At 49.8% G+C, this 18719-nt stretch overlaps 1 protein-coding gene across 1 annotated transcript in view; it reads right to left on the reverse strand.

The window, feature by feature from the left end:
• Positions 1–18719, reverse strand: part of ANO2 (anoctamin 2) — a 313668-nt gene that overhangs the window by 141173 nt on the left and 153776 nt on the right. The window contains exons 13-14 of the mRNA XM_029205263.1: positions 17737–17819; positions 11478–11582 (exon numbers count right to left, since the gene is read on the reverse strand). Coding sequence (XP_029061096.1) covers positions 11478–11582; positions 17737–17819 — 188 coding nt within the window. The remainder of the gene's footprint in view (positions 1–11477; positions 11583–17736; positions 17820–18719) is intronic.

Consider the following 18719-nt stretch of genomic DNA (forward strand, 5'->3'; position numbering starts at 1 on the left):
TCGACCAGGGCTCCATTCCCACCAGGTGGCCCTGGCCCTGGGCTCTGGGGACACCATCTCCCGCCCTGGCTTCCCAGCCCCAGCCGCTACTGACCTCTGTGTTGCTTCACCACCCCTGTTCAGCTTGTTGGCAATCCTGACACCTTTTGAATTAACTTTCCCTGTACGAAATGCCCTCTGCTGAACTCCTGGGCTTCTGACTTTCTGGCTAGATCTTAACAGAAGCACTTTAGGACCTAGGATCCTGATACTGCCGGTGTCAGCCCCAAAGTTCCATGAGCCTTACCATAGAGTGGAGAGGTCCCACTTCCAACTGGCAGCCTCTGGATCGCTTTGCCTGAAGACTTTTTTGGCGGCCTGAGCCTTTTCTGCTCACGTGCATGTTCAAAGCAGGCCAGAAGTGCAGGGGAATTCACACACACACACACACACACACACACACACACACACACCACTTGGAGCCTCCTTCAGTGGTGACTGGTGGAACTAACATACACCCAGCTTCTCATCCCTCAGGCAGTAGAACTGTGACGTGCATGTTCTAGGTCAGCTCCCAGAATTTCTCAGTGAAATGATGAACCAGCTGCCCACGCCGGTAACATGACTGACGATGTGCCCTTTGTTCGCAGCCTTCTCTTCTCCGTCACTGTCCCACTCCACTGTCGGGGTTTCCCCCTCCCGAATCAATTTTGCACGTGCATCACTGACTCAGGTTCTGCACCTGAAGCAACCTAAAGTAAGGACCTTTTTTTCTTTTCTTCCTAGTTCCTTATTCTTCGTGAAAGTTGAGAAAGCAATGTCTACAAGAACACTGCGTCCACTGGGCGATGGGGCAGGTGCTGTGCAGACACCCTTGCTCACCAGCTGGAGCCTGGCTGCCAGGCCTCAGTGGTGTTCGGAGACGGAGGCCCCTGCGACCTCACTAGCTCAGGAGATCAGTGCTAAAAGGGCATAGTCTGGAAGCCTCTCCATCCACAAAAGAGCCGTCCCACCTGTTTTCTTTGAAAGCTCCTTTCTGGACGTCATGTCAAAGACTCACACGGAGTCAGACACCTTTTGACCCTGGAGGAATTTTTTAAACCAACACTTTAATTTTTCTGGCACACGAAGGGCAAGAGAGCAAAGGACCCTGACAGGCTCGTGTGTGCTTCAGTGAATTCTAGGGACATGAAATAATGACCTTGGCCCGAGCAGCAAAAGACAGATTTAATTTACGCGCTTCAGGCCGTATATGGAAAAATCATTTAGACGAAAAAAGAAAAGTCCAAACTGCGAGTCAATCGTGGCAAACATCACACATCCCAATGCTATGTGCTGGCCTCTGTGAGCCACTTGGCTCTTCCAACACTCCCCATCCTTGCACATATTTGGGCCTTGTGTTTTCCATGAGGGTCTGGTCTGAAATACCATGGTGACTTTGCCCAGCCTTAGCTCGGAGGCAGACCCGCTGCTCCGCCCGGCCCCCCACCGTCCCACTGCGCTCTCATTTCCCAGGCTGCCTGTCTGCCCCCAGCTTCTCCTCCATAACCCAGGTCTTGGGACTCTCCTTATTTGTAACGTCTTAATATAGACGCAGGCCGGTAGAAATGTACACACTGAGCAAAGGACAAAGTCTTATTTTAGCCAGGACTTCTGCTGCTGAGAATGGGCTGTCAGTTGAAGAGGGCCAGAGCCCCCGGGCCCCCGCCATCTGATGGCCTGGGCCACCTGCGAAGTCTCTCCTTGGAATGGATAATTCACAGGCTCCACAAAGGGAGATGTTTATGGGCACGTTCTACGCTCCTCTGGCATCCTTCTCTGTGAAGCCGGAGTCACCCGGAGATTGTAAGTCAAGCAAAGTCTTCTGGATAAGGAGTTGTCGGGTTTATTTTTAAATCTCATGGATTTTAAAGGATGTCCATAATCAGAACCGTCAGTCCCCTCCTAACACACATACACACACACACACACACACACACACACACACACGTATACACACACAGGCAGAGAGAAAGAGAGAGAAATAGTCAGAGACAGAGGGAGAAGATGCTGGGGCAGATCCCCTCCGAGGCCCACGAGAGGAGTGGGTGAGAAGCCCAGGAGCCAGTGTGCAAGGAGCTAGCCCACCCGGCACTTCCTCTGCACACACTTTGCCACAGTGTTGCCCCCAAGTAAATTTCTGCTTCTTTGAAACTCTCTATGTATCTTTTTAAACTTCTCTGCCCTTGGCCGTCTCCTTCACTCTTAAGCCTCTATGGACAGAAAGCTTTTACCCAGCAGGAGTCCCCAAACGTTTTCAGTTCCCTGTACCCTTAACAGCTCCGTCATGTTTACACAATTGCCCTCGGCTGCAAAAAAAAAAGACTTAAAGGTTCCACTTAGGGAGGAGTTAAGTCCAAATAACTTAATAAGTATTCATGCCCAGATAGCCTAGTAGCCATTTAGGAAAAAATACACAGAAATTGAAAGAAAAACTGATCTTTTATTTCATTCTTCACCCTAATTCCTCACTAAAAGGATGTGTCCACTTGCAGGACACGATCCGGCTCCTCCCTCCCGGGAATCCCTTTGGACCTGACATTTGCATCCTCTGTTTCACAATAACTGTGCAGAAGCTGTGCTGCTGCCACAGGAAACTCGGCTTCTCTAAGACGCGGTGATGCTGGTGGGCATGTCTTGCGTTTTAACGCGGTCCCTGCTGGGGTAGCGGCTCCTGCAGTGTCTGACAGATGCCAGGTACTGCTGGACTGCCCTCAAAGGTGTTTAAAAACGCCATGACTTTTGTGAGTTCCCTGTGGCACGCTGGGGTGCCCCGGGGGGGCAAAGTTTGGGAAACAGTCTTCCTCACTTAAGAAACTTCCTTGACATAATGAGACCATTTGTTCATGGCTCTCTCCTGAATGTGCGCGTGTGTGTGTGTGTAAAGAAACCCATAACCAAAGCAAACACAGGTTCATACAAGAATAAAAGTGCATAAGGAAAGGTCTGGAAAGATACAAGCTAACTGTAGCTCTCTCTAGGGGGACACTTAACACTGGGAGAGATGCAGTCCAGGGAGACTTGTGTTTTATCTGTAATGTGGGATTTCTCTTGAGAAGAATGTTCTCATGTATAATTTATATGGTGATAAGTAAAACCCCTGCAATGTTAACGTACCCACACACCGACTCAGCCTTCAACCCCACTTCTGCCAGTGCTAAATTCTGTGCAGAGAGGCTCCTTCTTAGGAAACTTCCATCCTTCCTCACTTCCTTCCACACTGATTCCCGGGGTGGCAGCCAGCGTCCCGGGGGCTTCCCGGGGACTCCGCTTGCTCCACTCCCATCTCGTTTACTGCTGTGGCAGACAGGCCTCTGTCCCTTGGCCGCTCTGGAGCTGCTGCCCGGAGGCAACTGGCAAGGTCCACACGTCCCCGCCTGCCTGGGGCCGGACCCCCGCAGTGAGGGAGAGGGAGGCCGAGCCCTGAAATTCCCAATTCAAGTCCTCAGCTCCTCCTAAGACGATGCCTCCCATTTTGCAGTCAAACGGGTGACTCACCAGTCCCCGGCCACGTCCACTTCTCTGCTCCTTGGTTCACTGACCCATTTCCCTGGGTGAGGATGCCCCGGGGAGGGGGAGGAGGGAACCATGGGTGCGAAGGGGGGCCACTCCCTGAGAGATGGCAGAGTGAGAGCCGGAGAGACAGACAGACAGAAACGGAGGAGCCAGAACTGGAAACAATGAATAAAAATTAATAATCAATCAATAAATCAATAAAATTAAATTACATTAATAAAAAAGAAAGTACATAAAATTGCTGGGGGCGGCCTTCAATAGCAGGTCTACTTTGTAAGCTGTGCTCCACCCAGGGAGCTACACTGTACAGAGTGACCTGTTTCACTGTCCCTCTTAGCAAACATGAGAAGTTCGGGGTAAGCGGCATCAATGGCAGGGTTTCAGAGCTGACCAGGCCTCGGTCAGTGCTTGCCCATCCAGGGGCTGGTCTGAGAGCCCCGGGCCCAGCTTCCTTGGCTGCCCTTTGGCCTCCTTCCCACCGGTTATTCCGTCAGCTCCCGAGGACTGTGGGTGAGGATGGAGACCCAGACCGGCCCCAAGGTGCAGAGCTCAGCCTTCACGCTGAGAGCCCACGGAACAGCAGAGAACGAACAGGAGGAGAGGCCGTGGGCTCTGATGCAAATCAACATTTCCAGAAACGGGCCCAGGGTCCAGCTTTCCCTCAGCTCCTCGCTATGTGATGCTCCAACCAACTGAGTCCCTTTCTGTTCCCAGGGTTTCCCTTTGCCAACGAGGAACCTTCTTCATCCCTAAGAAGAGTCTGAGAGAACTATGGAGAATCATTATTTCTTTTTTTTTTTGACCCTCCAATGGTCATTAGGTTTCGAGTGCCTCCAAAGGAGGGCCGCAGGGAACTCTGTTCCACAGAACATTCTGAAAAACGCCCCTCGGTCCCCCAGACGGGAACCCTGAGCCCTGCTCCCCAGCTGTGACGGCCCCCATCCTCCTCCTGCTGTCGTCCGGCCTCCCAGCAAAGGCCCTCAACGATGCATAATTTATTCCACATGTCCATTTGGCATGTGTCGTAAATGTTTCAATGCTTTAACTTTAGATGACTTTTGTTTGGAAATAATTGTCCCCAGGGTGGTGCGCTGAGCAGTGAGTTAACACCCGTCCATCCACGGGCCTCCTCTTGGCGACTGTTCCCCATAAAACGTTCATTAAATGCAGCATTGCAGGCAGCTCCAGGCCCACCCTGGATAAACGGCAAGTCCCGGGAGGTAAGCTCCTGGGACTAGTTCAGTGGGATTTCGTTTTACAGTCCCTTTAGTGACAGGTTTTGTAGAAGACTCTCTCAGGACCCACCGGTGCCATCTCCCAGCTTGTCACGTGCTCCCTGCTCCTTGACACAAAAATACGGTTGCCCTCCTCACTGAAGCCTTCAGGTATCTAAGCCCACCTGTGTCACTCCGATGGCACCATCACACACACACACACACACACACACACACACACACACAGAGGCACCCTCCCACGTGCCCACACCAGAGGACACCCACCCCACTCACATGAACGTCCTCAACAGCCTGGGACCGGTCAGAGTCCCTGACCATTCCTGTGTCCCTTCCTCGTGCCAGTGGGCAGCATTCTTGTGCTTTCTGCCACATTTTTATCCTCCAACAGCCTCTCAACTCCCCAGTGGGAGGACCTGGCGTAAGTGATCGATCAGTGGCTAACAGGTCCCAAAGTGATGCTGACTCATGACTGGACCTTTGTGCCAGTCCTTTGCCACTGCCCCTTGGAGCTCCGCCCCACTGTTCCTTTCCTCTGCCAGGTGCTGAAGCCTAAAAACCGTATTTCCCCGAGTGATTCATCAACTGACTTGTGGTTAGATTTGGCGAACGTGGGGCACTGGCGTTCGACTCAAAGGCAGGAGGCGGAAATTCAGGGTGTTTCTCCTCCACCCCCTCTACCTGCTTCAGACGGCATCTCCAGAAGGAGCTGCACCTCCTGCAGGGCACCGGCACCCACCGGGTTCTGGTGATACCACCTCACTCCTGGTCCTTCCTAAGAGTGGGAGCGGCCCCCTCCTGATGTTAATCTTGGCTTCGCCTCACCAGCCTGTCTGCCTTGATTTCCCCAATCCTAACAGCTTTATAATTAGTTCTTCAGATTCTTTTACCTCTTTTGAACTCTGGGGCAGGAGCTCTGTTTTCTGATGACATCCTCACTGGCACGAATTATATTAAAGGAAAGGAGTTACTTCTGGGATGAGAAGGGTCAGAGGGGTGAGAGGCAGAGATCAGGACCGCCCCCCAATCCCACCAGCCACAGCACCTTGCCAGCTGTTGCCAACTCAGAGCTTTCTCATCTTGTATGAACAGAGAAAAATCTTGCCCTGGAGGGAAACTTGAGGAAAACTGCAAATCTGTCCAGGATAAACTATTCCAGAAAAGATTCCAACTAATCCAGGAGAAAAATAAATAAATAACTAAAACCAGCCTATTCTCTTATTAGACGTTCCAGCTCCATGTTCTTCCCTGGAAACACAATATATCTCTGTGTTTATCGTCCCCAGTGCTCCCTACTGTCTGTTGAACCTTTTGCTGGAAACTGAGCTAATTCTACTCACTGGTGTCCTTGGTGGAAATACAGCGTCAGCCCACCACAGTTTACACAAAACCACTAAAGAAAATGTAGGGTCGCTGGTTGTCTCGTACCCTTCTTTCCAACAAATACCACGTTCCTTCCTGCCTTTAGAATAAGGAAGAAAGCCAACCCATGATTCTTCACAGGTGTCTGAGGATCTGTTGAGGGGCAAACACTCTAATCGCAGAGAAGCATAGAGATCATGATCACTGTTCTTGAGTCAGACCGTCTGGCCATATACAAGCACTGAGCAAGTTCCTTCTTTCTAGATAAATAAGCCTCAGTTTCCTCACATGTAAAATTGGAATAATAATGGTTTTGAGACTTAAATGAAATAAAACCTGTAAAGACCCACACAGAGTGAGCACTCCATAAATATTACTTCTAACCTCACTATTTTACTAACCTCTCTGTGCCCACACCCTTGAAAATCATAACAGTAGATATTAAAATGGCCAAATTACCACCACCTAAAATAAATAAGAGACTGCCTGTCTCCCGAAGTTATGGGCTAATGACCAACATGATTCTTTCACATCAGCAAAGAAAAGTACCGACTCTCAGAACTGCAGAGGCTACAATCCAATCTCCCCACGTGACAGCTGAAACGGGAGAGACCTGAGATGGGCTTGGCCACCTGGTGATATGTCGTGAATTCTCCTTAGGGGAGCCTTACAGAGAGAGTTAAAGAGCGATAGGTCGCAGCTAGCTAACATCATAATTAATGGTGAAAGGCTAAGACCAAGAACAAGGCAAGGAAGTCAATTCTCATCACTTCTATTCAACATTGTACAAGAGATTCTAGTCAGGGCACCTGGGAAGAAAAGGGGGAAGGGGCGGAGGATGGAGAGAGAGAGAGAAAAATGCAACCAGGCTGGGAAACGAAGAAGTGAAACTATCTCTCTTCAAGGTGACATGATCTTATAAATAGACAAAACCCTAAAGAATCCACTAAAGACTACCAAAATTAATAAATGAGTCCAGCAAAGCTGTGGGATATAAAATCAATACACAAAAATCAACTATATTTCTATATACTAGCAATGAACAATCCAAAAGTGGAATTAAGAAAACAATTATATTTGCAATCCCACGGAAAAGAATAAAACAATTATGAACAAATTTAACAAAAGATGTGCAAGACCTGTACTCTGAAACTATAAAACATTTTTGAAAGAAATTAAAGAAGATCTAAAGAATGGAAAGATATAACATGTTCATAGATTAGAAGACTTACCACTGTTACGAAGGTGCTACTGCCTGAATTAATCTACAGATTCAGCTCAATCCCTATCAACAATTCCATCTTGCTTTGTTTGCAGAAATTGACAAGCTGGTCATAAAATTCATATGGAAATGCGAGACACCCAGAATTGTCAAAACAATTTTGGAAAAGAAGCACAAATTCAGTCACATTCCAATTTCAAAACTTACTACACAGGTGCAGTAATTAATCAAGACAATGTGGTATTGGCCAGACATATAGATTAATGGAATAGAATTGAGTGCCCAGAAATGAACTCTTACATTTATGGTGAATTGATTTTTGATGAGGCTGACAAGATAATTCAGTGGAGAAAATAATCTTTTCAACAAATGGGGCTGGAAGAACTAAATATTCAGACAAAAGATGAATTTGGACCTCTTACTTATATCATACACAAAAATTAACTCAAAATGGATCATAGACCTAAATGTAAGAGCTAACATTGTAAAATTCTTAGAAGAAACCCTGACGGTATATCTCTATGACACTGGATTAGGCAGTAGTTTCTTAGATATGACACAAAAGCACAAATGACAACAGGAAAAACAGATAAATTGAACTACATCAAAAAACTTTTGTGGGGGCTTCCCTGGTGGCGCAGTGGTTGAGAGTCCGCCTGCCGATGCGGGAGGATCCCACATGCGCGCGGAGCGGCTGGGCCCGTGAGCCACGGCCGCTGAGCCTGCGCGTCCGGAGCCTGTGCTCCACAACGGGAGAGGCCGCAGCAGTGAGAGGCCCGTGTACCGCAAAAAAAAAAAAAAAAAAAAAAAAAAAAGAGCAAAGGATTTGAATAGACATTTTTCCAAAGAAGCCATAAAATCTGCCAACAAGCACACGAAAGGATGTTCAACATCCTTTAGGGAAATGCTAATTCAAACCCCAATGAAATACCACTGCACGCAACAAGGATGGATAAAATAAAAAAGACAGATAACAAGTGTTGGTGAGGATGTGGAGAAATTATGAGCCCTCATGCAGTGCTGGTTGGCATGCAAAATGGTGAAGCCCCTTTGAAAAATATTACAGCAGTCCTTCAAAATGTTAAACACAGAGTTTCCGTATGACCCAGTAATTCTACTCTTATGCATATTTCCAAAAGATGTGAAAACATACATGTACCCAAAACCCGGTACACAAATGTTCACAGCAGCATTGTTCATAATAGCCGAAAAGTGAAAGCCATCCAACTGTCCATCAACTGATGAACGTACAAATAAAATTGGGTGTATCCAAAATATGGAATATTATTTGGCAATAAAAAAGAATGAAGATCAGACAGAGCTACAACATGGATGAATCATGAAAACATTTTGCTAAGTGAAAGAGGAGAAATACGACATTTTGCATGATTTCATTTACACGGAAGTCCAGAAGAGGCAAACCTATTGAAACAGAACGTATTAATAGATTACTTGCCTCCCAGGGTATAGAGTTTCTTTCTAAGATGATAAAAAATATTTTAAACTTAGATTGTGGGAATGACAGCACAACACTGTGAATATACTAAAAACCATCGAATTGTATCATTTAAATGGGTGAATGTTATGGTCTGAGAATTAAATCACTTACAAAGAAGTTTTATAAAATGAACTTGATGGGCTTCCCTGGTGGCGCAGTGGTTGAGAGTCCGCCTGCCGATGCAGGGGACGCGGGTTCGAGCCCCGGTCCGGGAGGATCCCACATGCCGCGGAGCGGCCGGGCCCGTGAGCCATGGCCGCTGAGCCTGCGCGTCCAGAGCCTGTGCTCCACAACGGGAGAGGCCATAACAGTGAGAGGCCCGCGTACCGCAAAAAACATTAAAAAATTTTAAAAATAAGTAAATAAAAAGAAAACATGAACTTGATACCTTTAAAATAATTTTTTTGAGAAGCAATGGGCCTTGGGGATGAGGTGGAGCTGCGTATGACTGCTGGCTCTCCCACCACTAGCTATGTGGTCTTTGGTAATTTTCTCTACCATCCGGGCCTCGATAAATGGTAGCTTTTATCATTCAAGAGGAAGGAATATAAAGAGAGATGGGACATGAAGCCTCAGGGTTACAAAGAAGGCAGAACCAAAGTGAGCCTCTGGGATGAAAGAAGCACATCCAAGACTGTCATCTAGACTTTGATTCTTGGTCCTTGTCTGTTTCCCGGAAGAATGTGTCTTTCCTAAATATCCCACCCTAGAGCCCTGTCTTGCCATGGGCGTTGACCTCAACTCTTCCAGTAGGCAAGAGAAGCATCCCTCCCATCAGACAGCAACATGTGCTCCTCCCTTCATCTCCCACCCTTGGCTAGATTTACAGCAAGAACACAAGCATTTCCAGTATTAACAGAATGGAGGGAACACAAGAAGGACGCTGACAATCAAATTCCAGGCCATTTTTAACCTACGCTGCTCATTTGGGAAGGTCATTTTCCCCCCAGTGCCTGTAAGGCATTAGATGCTTTGAGCTTTACATTCTCCACAGTGTAATGAAAATAGATGTTGAATGCTAACACGTAAACATATGTATCATTCACAACGCATTCAGATGTTTTTCAATTATTCATGGTCCCTGAAAGTTATCTGACCTATCGTGCATATAATATATCCAAGCAGTGTTTATATCAGAACCACAGCCTCAGTGTACGCAATTCCAGCTCCTCGGCATTCCCGTCTATGGAATTAAAATTAACTGAGGCAGTGGTCATTAAAAGTCACATGTGATTTCCATAAAAGTATCCATTGTGTATTGCCCTGGGGTGGAGAAAGAAGGTTGCGTGGGGTTGCCAAACCCGACAGGACACGATATGTTTGCTTTCTGATGAGGGTGACGGTGATGGTTACTCTTTCCTAAGAATGAATTCATTTTTTTTCCTCAAATAATTGGCGGTCTTGGACTTACTTTTTTCTAGGGAAATAATAACTTAGACAGCCACCCCCTTTCTCTTCTAAGTCCTGCTTTCTTAAAGGAAAAAAAAAAAGACAGAAAGAAAGAAAGAGAGACAGCTAGTATTCTGGGCTTAAAAACACCACATTCTCCGTATTGGTGCTTGAATAAATTTGCATGTTAACATGAATGGCTCCAACTTAAAGAATGTAAAATTAAATGAAATTTTAATTCGAATCCAAGATGGAGAAAAGACACGTGTAAAAACAACAGATTGTCGATCTCGTTGAATTTTTTCAGGAACCAGATTAGGAAAGACATCAACACACACACACACACACACACACTCTTGGTTTCAAAAAAGGGTGGCACTCAGAGGAGACCGGCGGTGCCAAAGAGGAGCCCCCCACCTCACAGGCACTGCGAGTATTTACAGATCACAGCACAGATCCTGAAGCTCTGTTTCCATGTCTGAATGCCACCATAAAACTCAGAAATACGACTCACAATCACCTCCGTACTTTGGAGGCCCATCCAGAGAAAATGAAATGTGAGGAAGAGTGTACGAGCAGCTCAGGCACATACAGGCATGGGTATGCCTCTGCCAGCCCTAAGGGCCATTTCTCGATGTATCCTTGCATAGCGGTTAGATGCCCAGGCTGTCAGAGACTCACCTGGGTTGGAATCCCAGATCCACCCACCATTCACCGTCTGGGTGACCTCTGGCCAACGACTTAAGCTGCGGACATACCTTTCTTCATTAGTTTTCATTTACAGAAAAATTGCTCCAGGCTCATCAATTTATTTCGAGAGTGAAACGATACAGCGCGCTGAGAACGGTGCCTGGCCCGCAGCAAGGACTGAATAAAGGTTCGCTGTCATTGCGCTGGTTGGTCTGGTGGTCGTTGCTACTGCTATGCGACGTGGAGGTGACAAGAGTCCAGAGGACCCAGGTCTGAAACGGTTTCTTTCTTTCCCGACCTGCTCTCCCATTTCATCCAGACATTACCACCCGGGAAGGAGAGAGAAATCAAGTCATGGGAGGGGCCTGTTCCCCACAACCTCTGCCCACGGGACACGGAGAGACGTCATGCTCTCTTTCCGCCCTGTCCCACCGCTGTCGGCCCTTCTCACAGCCCAGTCTCCATCCGCGAAGGCATTCCCAGTGAAATGACAATAGGATCTTAAGAAAAAAAAAAAAAGGAAAGCAAGCACCAGGTGCCAGCATCTTACCGCGTCCTCAGTCCCACCGGTTCCCAACTTCTGGACCAGAGACTTGTCGCTCTCCCTCAGCATCTTCTCCCGAACTCTGGCTTCATACTCAGGCCGGGGGCGCTCCTAAAAGCCAGAGACACAGAGTGGTTAGTAAACAGGCGGAGGGCCACCTTGGCCCGCGGGGTATGGCCAGACACCACGAGGACAGGAAGTCAGGTCACGGGGTCAGATGCTATGGGACAAGGGCTGCCACACTACACACAACCACGAGGCGTCAAGACCAGGGACACACTGTGGCGGGAGAGGGGGACACACACCACTTGTTACCACACTGGAAACCAAACCTGAGCACGTTCCTGGGGGTGGCGCCAGGGTTGAGAAAGGAGAGACGAAGCATTAACGAGGAGCTGATACAAAAAGGAGCCCCGTGCTGCACACAGCAGTTTGCCCAAAGGCCCGGGGGCTACCTCTGGTCATCCCACTATCTATCCTCAGGCCTCAACTTTAAGTTGCAATGAGCCAAATCCCAGCTGGAGAAACAGATGTGCCCCCCCAGCCGGGAGTCAGGGCCAGGACCAAACGTCTTCCCTGCGCCATTCTTCTGCAAGCCAAAAACGGCCGCCAGTAAACATCACAGTTGAAGGTGCCCACAGGGAATCTTAAAACTCACTTGCCTGGACCTGTTTGCTATTCAGCCTTGGTGAGTAACTCACTGGCAAGCACACTGATGCTCAGGAGACAGCACAGGGACACGCAGCAATACAAACCTGGATGGTGAGTCACCAGGCATGGGAACGAGTGCCTGGGTGATCAGAAAGACCACGGCCCCATCAATGCAGACGCTGCGGCAGGAAGACGCATGACTTACTTCAAAGAGAATTAACAGCGTACAGCCGGCCTCCTGCATCATTTACCGAGAACTCCCAGGCAGGGATTCCGGAGCTGGCTCCCAGCAGACACAGAGAACACACACTCCCTCATCACTGCTCAGGCCTCAGAGATTCTGAAAGCCAACAAGCTGGACTCCTGACCTGTCTCTGGCTTTCCCGAGACATGCCATGATGCTGGAGAGGAGAAACTGTGCACGTGACTAATAAGAATAACCACTACAGGGCTTCCCTGGTGGCGCAGTGGTTGAGAGTCTGCCTGCCGATGCACGGGACACGGGTTCGTGCCCCGGTCCGGGAGGATCCCACATGCCGCAGAGCGGCTGGGCCCGTGAGCCATGGCCGCTGAGCCTGCGCGTCTGGAGCCTGTGCTCCGCAACGGGAGAGGCCACGACAGCGAGAGGCCCACGTACCGCAAAAAAAAAAAAAAAAAAAGACTAACCAGTATAACAGAGGAGGAGCCATTCCAGAGTTCTGAAGGCTCTCCATTACCACCCGGGCTCCACAGTGCAGTCCCACCCTCGGAGGTGGGACCTTCTCTGCCTGCTGAAACACAGCTGGTGGAGTCTCCCCCTCTCAAATATTCTAGAGTTTTATAGCTTACATGACACGTAGTTCTTGATTACGTCATCTTCCTTTATTGTTTCCTAGTTGTTTTGCATGTGGGAATCTTTTTATCCTAAGATAAGAATCCACTACCTGGTCTCCATTATTTTGTTTCTCGCAGCAATTAGCACCGTGGGGAGAACACAGAAATCTCTCAACGCTTGCGAAGTTCACTTCATTTTGTCTCTCCCCTTCACCCATCCTCCAACGCAGCATTTCCTAATGTGTGTGTCAGGAGGGTTTTAGCTAAAAAAGGATGCCAGGGTCTAACAGAATGGAAAATACCATACATTGTGTCACCTGAGAGTCACAAGGAGCCTAATAAAAGCTCTGAGAAGTTCTCCTGTAAAGACACGTGCTGAATCTTCTTCAACCCACCATGTCCCACAAAACTTTCGCCTCCAACAATTAACCTCCTGCAGAAATACTTTGAGAAATGTGCTGTGGCCTCTGAAATTTGGTTGCGTTTCTTCTATGTTATTCCTATGGAAGATTTTAACTATAGAACTAAAGCCGTGCCTTTTTGTACCATCCTCTGGATTCTAAAGCCCTTCAAGCGAGAAGTGCGTCTATCCTGTCATCCTCGGCAAAGGAGCTGAGGGGCCTTCCCTGCTGACTGTAAGATGCTCCTGATCTGCCCCTGACTTTCCGAAGACGTGACGTCACGTAGAGGAGTGTCCTCACATCCCTCTGGCGGTGGCTGTGGCCCACTTCACTGCATTCTGGGCCCCAGCTCAGACCCTCCTCATCTGTTTAGAACAAGCTGAGAGCTCTTGGCACGCAGACAGGAGTCCGAGGCTCTCAAAGCAGAGTGTCAGGCTGCTCTGCTTTCCAACCGAAGCAGGTCAGACAAGGATCGCGTTGCTCGCAGCCAAGAAGATCGGGTGAGGTCACAGGATTCCTCAAAGGCAGGGACCTGGACAAATGAGCGCCTGGCCAGAGCAGAATCTGGACCCCGTGAGGGCTGCTCCAATACACCCAGCCTTAAACACGGCCTCCCTGGATGGGGTCTGATGCCGAATCATCACAAATACATAACCCCTCCCGCCAAGGCTCTGGGAAATATTTTGCAAAGCTACTTCCACCCGGTTGCTCCCCGCAGGAGCTGGCCTGAAAGAAGGCCCCAGGCCAGCACAGGACCAGCCTTCGCTGATCGACAGAGGTAAACCCGGAGATGCAGTCAACAAATGTCTCCAACAAAGAGTTACCAAAGCATCTACTGCGTTCCGAGCTCTTGGGAGCTCTTCTTCAGGCTCTGAGGCTACGAACAAGGAGCTTATCTCCAAGTGGAGGAAGGTGACAGTAAGCCAACAAACCCACAAATAAGAAACCAGCAGGTGGGGGTGAGAGCAACAGAAGAAATGTCAGGCTGGCTGCTTCAGAATGGGGATTGAGGGAAGGCCAGCCAGAGGAGGGTCATGTTCTGGTTGGGATGGAAAAGCTAAGAAAGGTCAGGGCAGGTGGAGACTGGAGCCTTCCAGGCAGAGGGAGGAGCCGGTGCAAAGCCTGGAAGGAGCCCAGGAGAGAATGCAGGCCCGTTGAGAGAATGGAGGCTGGAAGGTCTGGGAGGAGAAGCACGCCACCACGCGCTGGGGGGAGGCAAGGGGTCTTGCGTCCTACGTGACAGGAAGCTGTCGGGGCAGCTAAGCCTGACGTGGTAGACAGGGGCGGGAGAGAGAGGGATGGGAGGACATCTGCATTGAGACCACCCTCTCTGAGGGGTCCCAGGGACACACGGGGCCTGAGTGCATCAGGGAATCGGGCAAGAGAGGCCACTGAGCTCAAGGCCATCCCATCTCAGAGCGAAGACTCCTGAGGTCTGGCAGGCCTCCTTCGACGGCCTTCAAAGGGGTCTCTCGGGCCATCCCAGCCGGTTCCACAGAGAGGCCCCTGGGGCCAGGGGCTGCTGCCCCGGGAGGTGGGTTCTCCAGCCCCCTTCTCCTCCTCCGCGCTTTAAGCCCCGCCCCTGCTGCTTTCCTTGGCGTCCCACGTGGTGTGCGCACCCCAGGCGGGAGGGACAGAGGGTGGGTGGCTCTGGTCTCTGTGCGAGTTAGCACCCTCCCCCCAACTCCCGAAGGGCTGCTTCCTAGTGAAGACCACAGGGTAGAAGCTGTCTGAGGGTTACAGCCATGGCAGGATCCCTGAGACCTGGAGACAACATCTGGTTAAAACAGAAAAAAAGCTCTCATCATGACCTTCAAGGACCCCTGCAACCTCCTCCCCGAAGCCCAGGCCGTGCCTGCATCCTCTTGCTCCCCGTTTGGATGTGGGTTAAATCTGCCCACAACACTTCATTTAAGGCCTAGGGCAAGTCACAGATGCCCTCCAGTCCTGCTCTCCCTGCCGTCCCATGACCTGAGGAGATACAGTCGGGGCCCCCCCTGGCCTAGCCACCAGCCTGCATTTGTTGCTCTGCCCACCCCCACAACTGTAGCCCAACCCCTGTTCCCTGCAGCCAACTAGACCTTCCAGGTATCCTGCTGACTCTGAGCCACACCCTGAGCTTCCCTGCATCAAGGCTCCTGTCGGCTCTTTCCTCCTGTGGGTACCCATTCCTCCCTTTGCTGCTCATTAAAATTCAACCAGTCTTCAAAACCCTGATTTAAAAACAAAACAGTTTTTCGACCGGAAGGAATTTCTCTCAAACTCACCGTTGTATTCTAATTATTCAGAGACCAGACAACCCCTTAGTTGAATGCAACCCTTTGGAGATGCTCAGAGACCGTGCCTGAGGGAGTTCCATGCCCCAAACCAAAACCTGGTCCATAGGAGGTGCCTGATGTGCACGTTCAGACTTAACTCAACTTCAAAGCGTGCTTAATACCTGAGTCCAAAATCTAAATACATGGAAGGAAAGACACAGCTGCCCTCCCTCCTCTCAACCATGCCTGGCCCTGGGCTTGCACCCGGGGGGCCGCATCCTCGATGCTGCAGAACTGACCCGCCCCCAGTAACCTCACACAGAGAGCCCGTCAGGACCAGCTCTTTGCGCCAGGGGTGAACCCAGGCTTGGCCAGGCCTCTCTCTCAGCCTGCGCAGGAGTTACTGAAATCACGCCCCTCCCAGGAAGTGACCATGGCTCATCGGGTTAAACAGGAAACCTGGCTGCAGAAACCAGAATGGCTGAGCATCCCACTGCTGCCAGGGACTGAGACGTCAAGGGCACTGAGTCATAACGGATGCCTTTCTCTGTGTGAGTGTGTTTACACTTCCTCTTTCACAGGCAGACCTGCTGGCCTCCTCAGCGCTACTCAGAAGACACACTTGGCTTGTTTCTGCCCCCACACAGGCGTGGATGCCAGGCTGCTGCTGCTTCTCTTCCCTCGAGACCTCCTAGGCCCTGCTGTAGGAGAGGAGGACCTGTGCGCCCACCACCTTCCCACACCCGGCCACAGCTCTCTCCTCTCTCTCTTTCTCCTCAGAATCAAATCGAACCAATAGGACAAAATCACCCACACAGTCCGACTTCGACAGCTCTTTCGACTGGAAGCACTACTTTGGCCATCTTTCCCCAAGAAATGCAATTGCCTTTATTGTTCTCTGTTGCTTATCTTCCCAACTAATGTGTATCGTCTCTGAAGTCACAATTCCTATGTAGATCCTCTCATTGGCCACGGAATCCGTGATGCTGTGAGCCTCCGGCTATCTGCTTAACGCACAGGACTGGGATGGAGCGAATGTGTGAACTCAATCCATGGTCATGGAATGCCCACCTGCTCAAAGGCAAGCTGACGACTTGGAGCTTTAAGGAGAGGAGAGGATGTCACATCACAGACAAGGGAGCCACACGGCCTTGAGAACAGGACTAAACTGGGGATTTCACTAGCTTGGTCACAAAGCATCAGGGTCACAAAGCCAGAGGTCCCGAGTCCAAGGAGAGGCACATCAATGAATGAGGGAGAATACAGAAAAAGTCTGCTCCCCGCACAGCTGTCATATGCTCTCAGCCAGCCTACGCACATGGTACTTAGGCAATGGGGGCACCTCCTGGTGCTCTGGACACTGTCTTCAGCATCTCACCGACACTGCCCACGGCATCGGGAGCCCCTACCCGATATTCACGTTTGCTGTTCAGGCAATGGCAGCGCACGGGAGAAGATAACCGTGAGCAACCAGGCCCACACTGGTCATCGTCAACTCGCCGACATCAAAGGGGGCCCTAGTTCTCAAAGGAGCCCCGAGGGAAGGTCAATTTGTTTCATCCTTTAAAATCATCTGTCCATACAACTAGACTCTGGAAGAACCTACCCTTTCCCTTAGCTCACACTCCTGTCTCACACATGCTCTCCTGGCTGACAGGGTACTGGATCAGTGGTTCTTTCTTCCTCCATATGCATCAGGGCAACTGAGACCTAGCACCCATGCCTCCCCTTGACCCTCAGCAGGCTCACAGAAGCACCCAGACACGTCCGTGCTCTGGGTCACGTTCTCTGGCTTCACGCTCTCGAGCACCAACAGGACGGGAGGTGGAAGAACGTTGAGTTAAACCTCGAGGTCACCACGAGGCTTGCTTCTCATGCCATTTTTTCCCAGAGAGGGTCACAAGGACATCTGGCTACCCGTCAGGTCCAAAGTCTTACAGCTCAAGAGAAGAGAGAGGATTTCAACTCTTGGCCTCAGTGCCCATCAACCCTGGCTTGGCCCACGGAGCCAAGCTAGGAAAGGGGCCACAGCGAGACTCGGCAGGTGACTTGGCTGCCGTGATAGCAAATGTAAGCGGTTATTTCACTCAAGACAATCTATTTCCAGGGGCAAAGCAAAGCAAAGACCCAAAGAGAACTCACTTCTTCCTCTTCTATGCCAGTCAGATCCCAGAAGTAGCCCAGTCGCATCTGTAATCTCTTCCAGTTTTCGAGAAACATGGTAGCTTAAAAAGAAAGGAAAAAAATTCTATTAATTCTGAGCACCCTCAGGGTTCCCCAAGGGAGGATAAACTTATAAATTTCAAATTTAGGGACTTTCTTTAAAGCATCGATTCCCTTCCCCAACCCCAACTTCTAGCTGGGACAACTCAAAATACTCCACATCCAGGAGAGCCCAAGAGATATATTTAAAGGGAGACACACACACACACACACACACACACACACACACACACACACACAACCCTTTTCCCTAGTTCTAGGTTATAAGAAAAGGGTAAACACGGATCTCAATAAATGAAGGAAGAACGGAAGGATAAAGGAAGTAAGAATGGAAGGGTTTGATGGTTTGTCGTCTTCTATGACACACCTCGTCTTCCCTATACGTTCCCTCTTCCTGCAACTTTCTCAGCACGCTCGCTTTTTTCTCCATCTTTCCGTCCCCAGCACAACTTCCCTTCTCTGGGCCCAAATCACCTCGTTCTGAGGTTGTGTAACATCCCCGAGTAGTTCTACCTGAGTCCAGGGTCTCAGTGTCCCCCCCCCCCCCTCCCCCATGCCGCTGGAAGACTCATCTCCCCGAAGTGCCATTCACTCATTCTTCCATTTGTTTAGCAAATACTCGTTGAATGCCTACCGTCCCGACACATTGGTTAGCCTGCCTTCTCCAACCACAGCCCTTGAAGGGCAGCCCAACATGCTCCGGAAAGAACCAGCCCCCTCTGCTCCACAGGCATGGCTTCTTATGCCAGGATTGGACACCTGATCCAGAGCCCACTCATAGGCCAATCGGATTCTCTCTTTTGAAAACTGAAACTAAGAGACACAAAGAGAAGCAGAAACGGGACAAACCATGCAGCACGTGAAAGAAGGAGAGCGGTTTCTGATTCCTCCTTCCGCTCCAG

The sequence above is a fragment of the Monodon monoceros genome, unplaced genomic scaffold, assembly GCF_005190385.1.
Source record: "Monodon monoceros isolate NGI ecotype Baffin Bay Population unplaced genomic scaffold, NGI_Narwhal_1 Super_Scaffold_6, whole genome shotgun sequence".
NCBI lineage: Eukaryota > Metazoa > Chordata > Mammalia > Artiodactyla > Monodontidae > Monodon > Monodon monoceros.